Source organism: Tenrec ecaudatus, chromosome 1 (genome assembly GCF_050624435.1).
Source record: "Tenrec ecaudatus isolate mTenEca1 chromosome 1, mTenEca1.hap1, whole genome shotgun sequence".
NCBI classification, from domain to species: domain Eukaryota; kingdom Metazoa; phylum Chordata; class Mammalia; order Afrosoricida; family Tenrecidae; genus Tenrec; species Tenrec ecaudatus.
This window is the reverse complement of record NC_134530.1, coordinates 18,582,279-18,590,557: the sequence shown is the minus strand read 5'-3', so window position 1 is coordinate 18,590,557 and position 8,279 is coordinate 18,582,279. Positions and strand designations below refer to the sequence as shown.

At 40.1% G+C, this 8,279-nt stretch overlaps 1 protein-coding gene and 1 pseudogene across 1 annotated transcript; one reads left to right on the top strand and one right to left on the bottom strand.

The window, feature by feature from the left end:
* Positions 1–626: 626 nt before the first annotated feature.
* LOC142431970 (olfactory receptor 7A5-like) lies at positions 627–1,580 on the bottom strand. The gene has a single exon (XM_075537001.1). The coding sequence runs from the start codon at positions 1,545–1,547 to the stop codon at positions 627–629; it is 921 nt and encodes a 306-aa protein (XP_075393116.1). The 5' UTR covers positions 1,548–1,580.
* A 4,060-nt stretch (positions 1,581–5,640) lies between these two features.
* Positions 5,641–6,051, top strand: LOC142431961 (interferon-induced transmembrane protein 1 pseudogene; annotated as a pseudogene).
* The last annotated feature ends 2,228 nt before the right edge of the window (positions 6,052–8,279 follow it).

Sequence of the window (8,279 nt, the reverse complement as noted above, 5' to 3'; positions counted from 1 at the left end):
TCCCCACACATCTAATTGACTGTTAATATCAACCCTCATGCTGGCATTGATGACATTGTGTTACAGAACATCATGAAGGATGACCAGGCCTTAACTACCAACTCACTGAGAATACTGAGCATACAATTGACACAAACCAACTCTCAAGAACATGCTTATAAAGTTCCAAATCAAAATACTTAGCAAGTCTTCACTTTAAAAAAAGTATCAAAAGATCAAATATTTCACACTAGAATTGATCACAAGAAATGCTTCCCAAAAGGAATTTGAAAATTTTTATCTCAACATTTTCAGGCTTGAGAACAATAATAATGCTGTTCCTGTGGGATAATTGTAGACAGGTATATTCTAGGATTAGCTCCTGAAGATCTTTCATGTTTCAATCTGCAGTCACCCTAAAACAATTTTCTGTTAAGGACAAAATGTTGATACAAATAAACACATATGGGAGAAATATACAGGAAGCACTGGAGTATTATGTATAAAAAGAAAGCAAATGGAATTGGGATTATAAAGCATATGTACGCACTGAGGAAAGTATGATTTAGATATTAACAATTCTCAGCTCTCTGTCTCATAAGTAGCTCTCTAATCTAGAAATTGTTCTTCTGGGTAGAACATAATTTTCAACTGCAAAGTTTCCCTAGGGCCTGCTTTATGTCCTTGTTTCTCAGACTGTAGATAAAGGGGTTCAGCATGGGTGTGGCTACAGTGTACATCACTGAGGCGATTGCACTGGACTTGGAATTTTGAGTAGCAGCAGAACTGAGATAAATCCCAAAAGATGTACCATAAAACAAGGAAACCACGGAGAGGTGAGACCCACAAGTCGAAAAGGCTTTATATTTTCCCCCAGCTGAGGAAATTTTCAAAATGGAGGACACAATCTTCATGTAAGAGAAAAGGATCCCAGTGAGTGGAATAACTCCCAGAAGCCCAGTTGCAAAATAAATTACTAAGGTATTGAGGAATGTGTCAGAGCAAGCAAGTTGCACTACCTGGTTAAGGTCACAAAAAAAATGGGAGATTTCCAACTCCGTACAAAAGGACAAACGCAAAGCCATTAATGCATGTAATAAAGCTTGCAGTACACTCAATAACCAGGAGGCCAGAAGCATGAGCCCACAGAACCTTGGGTTCATGATGACCATGTAGTGCAGTGGGTGACAGATGGCCACAAACCGGTCATAAGCCATCACTGTCAACAGGAAATGATCCAATCCTGTAAAAAGCAGGAAAAAATACATCTGGGTGATGCAGTGTTCATATGTAATGAATCTGTTCTGCATCTGAATGTTCAGCAGCATCTTTGGGACAGTGGTGGAGGTGAAACAGATGTCTGCAAAAGACAGGTTGGAGAGGAAGAAGTACATGGGTGTATGGAGGTGGCTGTCCTTGATGATGGCCAGGATGATGAGCAGGTTCCCAGTGAAGGTGACCAAGTACATGGAGAGGAACAGTCCGAAGAAGACAGGCTGCAACTCTGCCTCTTCTGAGAGCCCCAAAAGGATGAAATGTTGAAAATGTGTGTGGTTTCTTGGTTCCATGTAGCTGAAGAAGCTACTGGAAAGAAAAGAGCAATGCAACTTAGTTGTAAGAATTTAACACCGGTTTAACAGATCTGCTGTATATTCCATTTTACCATGTAAATTAATTCCAATATCATATTAATCTGAGAATGTCACAAGTCCCGAAGCTCAATCTTTTGATAACACACCTGACTACCCTTCCTTTCTTAGAATCATATCTATTTTAAAAAGCAATAAAAATTCTACAACTTCCATGAAACTTTGTTTTCCTCATTCATCAAATGTGTTCAACTAATTATTGTTTGCCAAGTATTCTCTTCTTTTTTAATCCTCTTTTGGGGGCTTGTACAGCTCTAATCACAATGCACACATCAATCTATTGTGTCAAGTACATTTGTACATAGATTGCCATCATCATCATCTTTTTTAAAAAATATCATTTTATACGGGGTTCATACAACTCTTATCACAATCCATACGTACATCCATGCCTGTGAAGCACATTTGACCATTTGTTGCCTTCATCATGCTCAAAACATTTGCTTTCTACTTGAGTCCTTGATATCAGCGCCAAATATTCTGGCAGCCACTGAAACCTGCAATGGAATTGTTAAACCATTGACCTTATTTGATGAGTAGGAAGTGGTTTTCAGAGCTAATGAGAATTCAGCTGAGTTGTTCCTACTGACATCTCCTCATCCAGAAGAAAGATGAAAGATGTACATTGAAAGGCACATGAAAAGAATGAGGTAAGCAGACTGATGGATCCTGCCAACCTCAGTCTACCTAACTGTGGATCTGAAGAACTAGATGGTGCTAGTCTACAAATATCATCTGCTCTGAACAAGTTCAGGTTAGAAGATCTTAGATAAAATTGGTTGTTTTTGGGGGGAGTTTGCAGAACAAATCTCAAAATCACACAAGACACCAGGCATACTGTCCAAGAGAGACTGGTGGAAACCCAAAGCCTATAGAGCCCTTACCCTTCCAGTCTAGAATTGAACGCACATTCAGCTATAATAATTAAATATTTAAGATCAACAGGGCAGCAATTCCTCAAGAACAAAATTCATAAATATAAGAAAGAAGACATGGACACAGGAAACATAGGTAAGAAGTGGGATTGTAAGAGATGAGTTGAATCAGAATGTTTATGAATTACTGAATGCATAATTATGATCTGTTGTGTAAACCTTCATCTAATTCATTAAAAAGTTATGTATTTCTTCCCTTAAATGTTCTTCTACGAACATATATATATATATATATATAAAGTGGAGGGTGATTTCCTTTCTCTCACTCTCACATCCACTTGATGCTAACTCATATCAAACCTGTGAGGCAAGCTAGAACTGCCCCTGTGGGTTTCCCAGACTATAACTCTACAGGAGTAGTAGGCCTAGTCTTTCTCCTGAAGAGAGGCTGGTAATTTTGACCTGCTGACCTTGCACTTAACAGTCCAAAGGGTAACCATTGTGCCACCAGGGGGCCAGTAGAATATTAATGATAAGCAAATAGTTTATAATTATTGCCTTGATGAAATAAAGAAAAGTAGGGCAGTGGCAACAAAAGTTGAAGACCGCCGATGACATGGATGGATACAGTGGCTACAAAAACCTGTCCTGGAACATAACAATTGGGACCATGGTGCAGGATTGGGTGGACTTTCTTATTGTCATATTCATGTAGCTAGGAGTCACAACTAAAAGCTATGCCGTGGATTGGAAATGCTTTGTTATGGAACAAAACCCACTGTCTTGAATCAAAGCTGACTCATAGAGATGCTCCTGCCTGTTTCTGAAACTGAAACTGTTTAAAGGAATAGGAAGCCCTGTCTTATTGCTACGGAGCTGCTGGCGGTTTCCAGCTGCCGACCCTGCAGATGTCAGGCCAACACACGACCACTACTGCACCAGGGCTCCGCTTCGTTGTACAGTCATCTTTAATAAGGAAAACTTCAATAGAAAATTGAAAGATATTTAGGATGTTAGTCAAACAAAAAATGAGAAAATATTTTAGACAAAGATAGAAGTAGTGCAAAGTCCTTGGTACAAGAATATTGCTCACAATTTCTGGCAATAACAAGGAGGATGGTATGAATGAGTGCAAAAGGGAAGCTAGATTGAGTTTCCAGTTAGGGGTAGAGAAAAAACAAGGGGTTTGATGATCATGATGCCACAGAAGACACCATGACATGGGACCTTAGAATTAAATGAGTATTCTTACATGGAATATTATATCACACCACATCACGATACAGTGGTTGTTACTGCATTAAGAGTACTTGGTATTACATTATTTTATTATTCTCAGTCCTGGTGGGACAAACGGTGAAGCACTTGCTTGGTACCAGAAAGGTTGCCAGTTGCAGCCACTTCAGATGAGCCTCAGAGAAAAGCCTGCTCACTGGCTTCCTAAATGCCCCAGCCCTGAAACCTTAGAGAGCGGTTCTGCTCTGCACGCACGCGTCTGCCATGAGCTGGAACTGACTTGATGCCAACTAACCACATTATGTTTTTTGATGTTGTTTGTATGTACTAATAAAAAGATACCTAAATGATATGTAATTCAGTTTTCCATGAAATGGATTCTCTCTCCTGTTTGGCATAACATTTGCATGTTCTGATTATAGAAGACAACTTAAGATGTTTGCTTAAGATATTTGATCAATAGTTGTCTCTTCAGTCATATCTTCTCCTACCCCCTCCACTTTCAACCAGAATGTTGAATTATACACCTCAAGCTGAGCTCCTCCAGCAGGAAACACACTTTACAAATGAGACAATTCCTTATTCCTCCTCTGAGAACTGAATTGCATCATTCCAAGATTCTGAGGAGATAGTCATGGTTGTGGGAATATCAAGGACCAGTAGGTGTGCTGTAGTTGATGCTGACGGCACAGCGTCAGGATCAGAAAGAATGAATCAAAGGGTAAAAAGATGGTGAACCCCTGTGATCAGCACCGGAGGAGTTTGCCTCAGGACAATCCAGTGGGAGAAGAAGACCTAAATTCAACCCACGAGGTTGGGCGGCATCTGAGGCTTCCTGCAGGCTCCTTGTCTCAACTACATGGCTTCATACAGACAAATCTGCAAGGAAAAGATGCGGGAAGGCCAAAGCACTACAGGGAAAGGTGTGCCCTGCGTCAGGTGGAGAAGGCAGCAAGCCTGACCGTTGGGTTAAACGAATTACCTAATGGTTACCTAATGGTTCAAAGAGTTCGTATATATCCTAAATGCATAATGAATATCCCAAAACTAATACAATTAGGCAGATGAATCTAAAGCACTTAGCAGTTTCTAATGAAGTATTTGAAAAGATATCTCCATTATAACATTCCCTATTCCGCAATTATATACAATCAAGTAAGTTGTGAAAGATCACTAGGAAAGTCTGTGCCTGTCCATTGGATACTTCCACAGAAGCATCAGATATTCTACCATGTAATAGAGAAAGAGAGAAAGCTAGTCTACTGAGAGGAAAACTGGTGTAGACAAAAAGAGAAGACAGGAGATTATTAAAAGATATGAAAGAATCACAGTAAAGAAGACAGCAGCCTCACAATCCCTACTTCTAAATCCCACAATACCCAGAAGAGTAGTATAACGAGATAAATATTCCAAACTCTAAGACATAAAAGGATTCCTATACTCACATTATAAAGATACTGTTCAAACACCATAAATGATTGAAATATCTATAGGAAAATAGACAATAGAATACCTAGGCAGATATCAACTTTTTTTTTTCCAAATTCAATGTTTGGGAGGCAATAAATGTTAAACATATTAGAAATATGCTACTGGATTCTATCAACTTTTAGGACAGTAATGAAATTAATCCTGTACAATCTCTTCCAGAAAATAAGCATAGGAAACATTTCCCAACTTATTCTGTGAAGTTAGCATTAATGTCATATCAAAACCACATTTGGAAATTGTAGCAAAACTGCGGATCAGCATCACTCATGAACATAAATACAAATATCCTCAGAAAAATACTAGAAAATCGGACTCTGGAAAGGGAGGGTGCTTGGAGCTACCGCCAGCATCTGGGCCTCCTTAACCCACTGGCCTCGGGGTCCCACGGCTTCTACGCACGCGCAGGAGCCAGCTACCTACCCCCGAAGATGGTCAAGGAGGAGCACGAGGTGGCTGTGCTGGGGGCCCCCTACAACGCTGCCCCCATGCAATCCACCGTGATCAACATCCGCAGCAGCGACACCTGCGTGCCTGACCACGTCGTCTGGTCCCTCTTCAACACCCTCTTCCTCAACTGGTGCTGCCTGGGCTTCGTGGCCTACGCATACTCCGTGAAGTCCAGGGACCGGAAGATGGTGGGCGACATGATTGGGGCCCAGAGCTACGCGTCCACCGCCAAGTGCCTGAACATCTGTGCCCCGGTCATCGGCCTCTTGCTGACCATCGGGCTCATCGTTCTTCTTGCCATGGGCACGGTGATCAGCCTACACACCCTGTCACAGCTGATGGGACGGTATGGCTACTAGCTGCTGCATGATGCAGTGTCCCGAGCCCTTAGCCCTGTCCTGCTAGACGACCTGACCCCTGGCCTGCCTGCTGCCGCTCCTGTCCACAGCCTTTTGTGCCTGTATCTCCATCTCTCAGCAAGCTCAATAAAGCACCCTGGTGTGTAAAAAATTTTTAAAAAGAAAGAAAGAAAAATACTAGAAAATCAAATCAAATACCGTATGAAAATAATTGTACAATGCAAATTGTAGGAGGCATTTCGGGAATTAAAGACTGATTCAAGATTTGAAATTCAGATTATGTAAGGTCTTACATAAGCTACATTAAAAATAATCATATCATATTTACTGAAGAACAATAAGCATTTGGTAAAAATTAAAATAATTATTTGTCATTTTACTTTTTGCACAAACTTCCTTACATTCATAAAGAACATCTATTAAAACTTGCAAATACGGATCATGCTCAATGTTGAAAAAGTAAAAAATTTCCATTTTAGTTCATGACACACGTAAGGATGACCACATTTAAAGTGCTCTGGGAGTCCTAGGAAGAACAATGGCAAAAAATATTAAAAATAAGAAGGTGTACAGAATGGGAAGGTAAAAATAAAGCACTCTATGTTCAAAAGTCATCATTGTCTACAGAGAAATCCCAGAGAAACAACCATAAAAGTATACAACAGTGAAGTGTTTTCTACATGTGAGTAATCAAAGAAAGTACTTCAATAAAAATAATAATACATAGGAGTTAGTCTCATAAAAGTCTACCAAAATTGACAGAATGTAAGCTATAAAGTACTTCTAAAAGAAAAATTAAAGGTATATTTTGTTCATGAATTGGAAGGACCTGAATCATTCTGAAGATATGCATCCTTCACAATTTCATCTGTATGTTCAACACAATCACAATCAAAACCAAGTAAATTTACAGCTGTTGTTAAATGAACAGGTGAATAAGACACATAACTCCTAATTCATAAAAACATAAAGAAATCCCGTAATAAATTGAAGCACGTGACAAGCATTAGGCAAAAGATAACTGAAAGACAGTCTCTAAAATGCTTGACCAGTTTGCCTCAACACTAACATGATCCTCAAAATCAAGAAGTGCTTATCAGCCAGAGGAGTCTAAGCAGATCGTGACCAATAAATGCAATGTTGGACTTTTCATGGAAGATATTAATAAAAGGGAACTACAGATGAGGCCAAAGAGAACTACCTTACTGTAGTTGCGTGTTTTCTGTAATTATAAAAGTGTTCGCACAATAAAATTCAGTCAGAGACATGAGTTAAGTGAAAACCCCTTGGAAACAAGCTTCACTCAGACACCATTACACGCGTTGGACAAGCAGAGTCACTGTGGCGACTCTCATCTCCATCATCCCTTAAATTACACTTGTGACGACACTTTCAGAGAGGAGTTAAGGAATTAAATAAAATAACTAATTTAAAGTGTCAAGCATGCCTCCCACTACTCAGTGGATTTCAGGGTGAATTATATTGCAACCCGTCACACATGACGCATCCCTCACTTCTCCTGTGCTATTTCCACCTCTTCTCTCTGCATGGATTTGACAGCAGCAAGACTGGGTTGCGTACATTGACCAGGACGATTTCTCCACAGGGCGAGCCTGACTGCACACACCCTCTGCCACAGTCTCTGTACCGACTCCCCACAACTTTCAGAATGTCAGTCCTGTGGTAAGAATACGGCTTTCTGTTGTCTCCCTGCTGCCCACTTGGCGACACTCATCCACCACTTTTCATTCCTGGCCTTCATCATCTGATATGAACTATTTCATGTCATTTCCTAAGCATAAATGATAGCTCTAATACTGATCCCAATATTACTCCCTTCTTGTCACCTCCTTCGAGGTTCAATATGATTAGGAACTTTTCGGTGAATTCTCAATCAACCCCTCAGAAGAGGCAGTGATATGACCCAGTTCACCAGGATTGTTGAACCATCTTACAATATGGCCATTTTTTTACATGTCTGTAACCCTATAAAAACTGTGAGATTCCTGAGAGAAGGAGTAATGTCTTCCCATTTCTTTGTTTCCAGAGTATAATTTGGGGATGAGCAAAATAGCTGAGTGAGGTTACGTGGATCCTTCTAACAACGTGGGAGAAAGAGTTGTGGTGAAATAAGGATAAGGGCTGTTGAGAGAAGAAGTTGGCTGTGCAACCTGAAGACTATAATCAACAACACTGAATTGTTCAAGCAGAAGTTTTGGACTTGGAGAATGTTCTGTTGTGCA

Coding starts and splice junctions, on each gene's coding strand:
- LOC142431970 (XM_075537001.1), bottom strand. CDS start 1,547: ATGGAACCAAGAAACCACACACATTTTCAACATTTCATCCTTTTGGGG.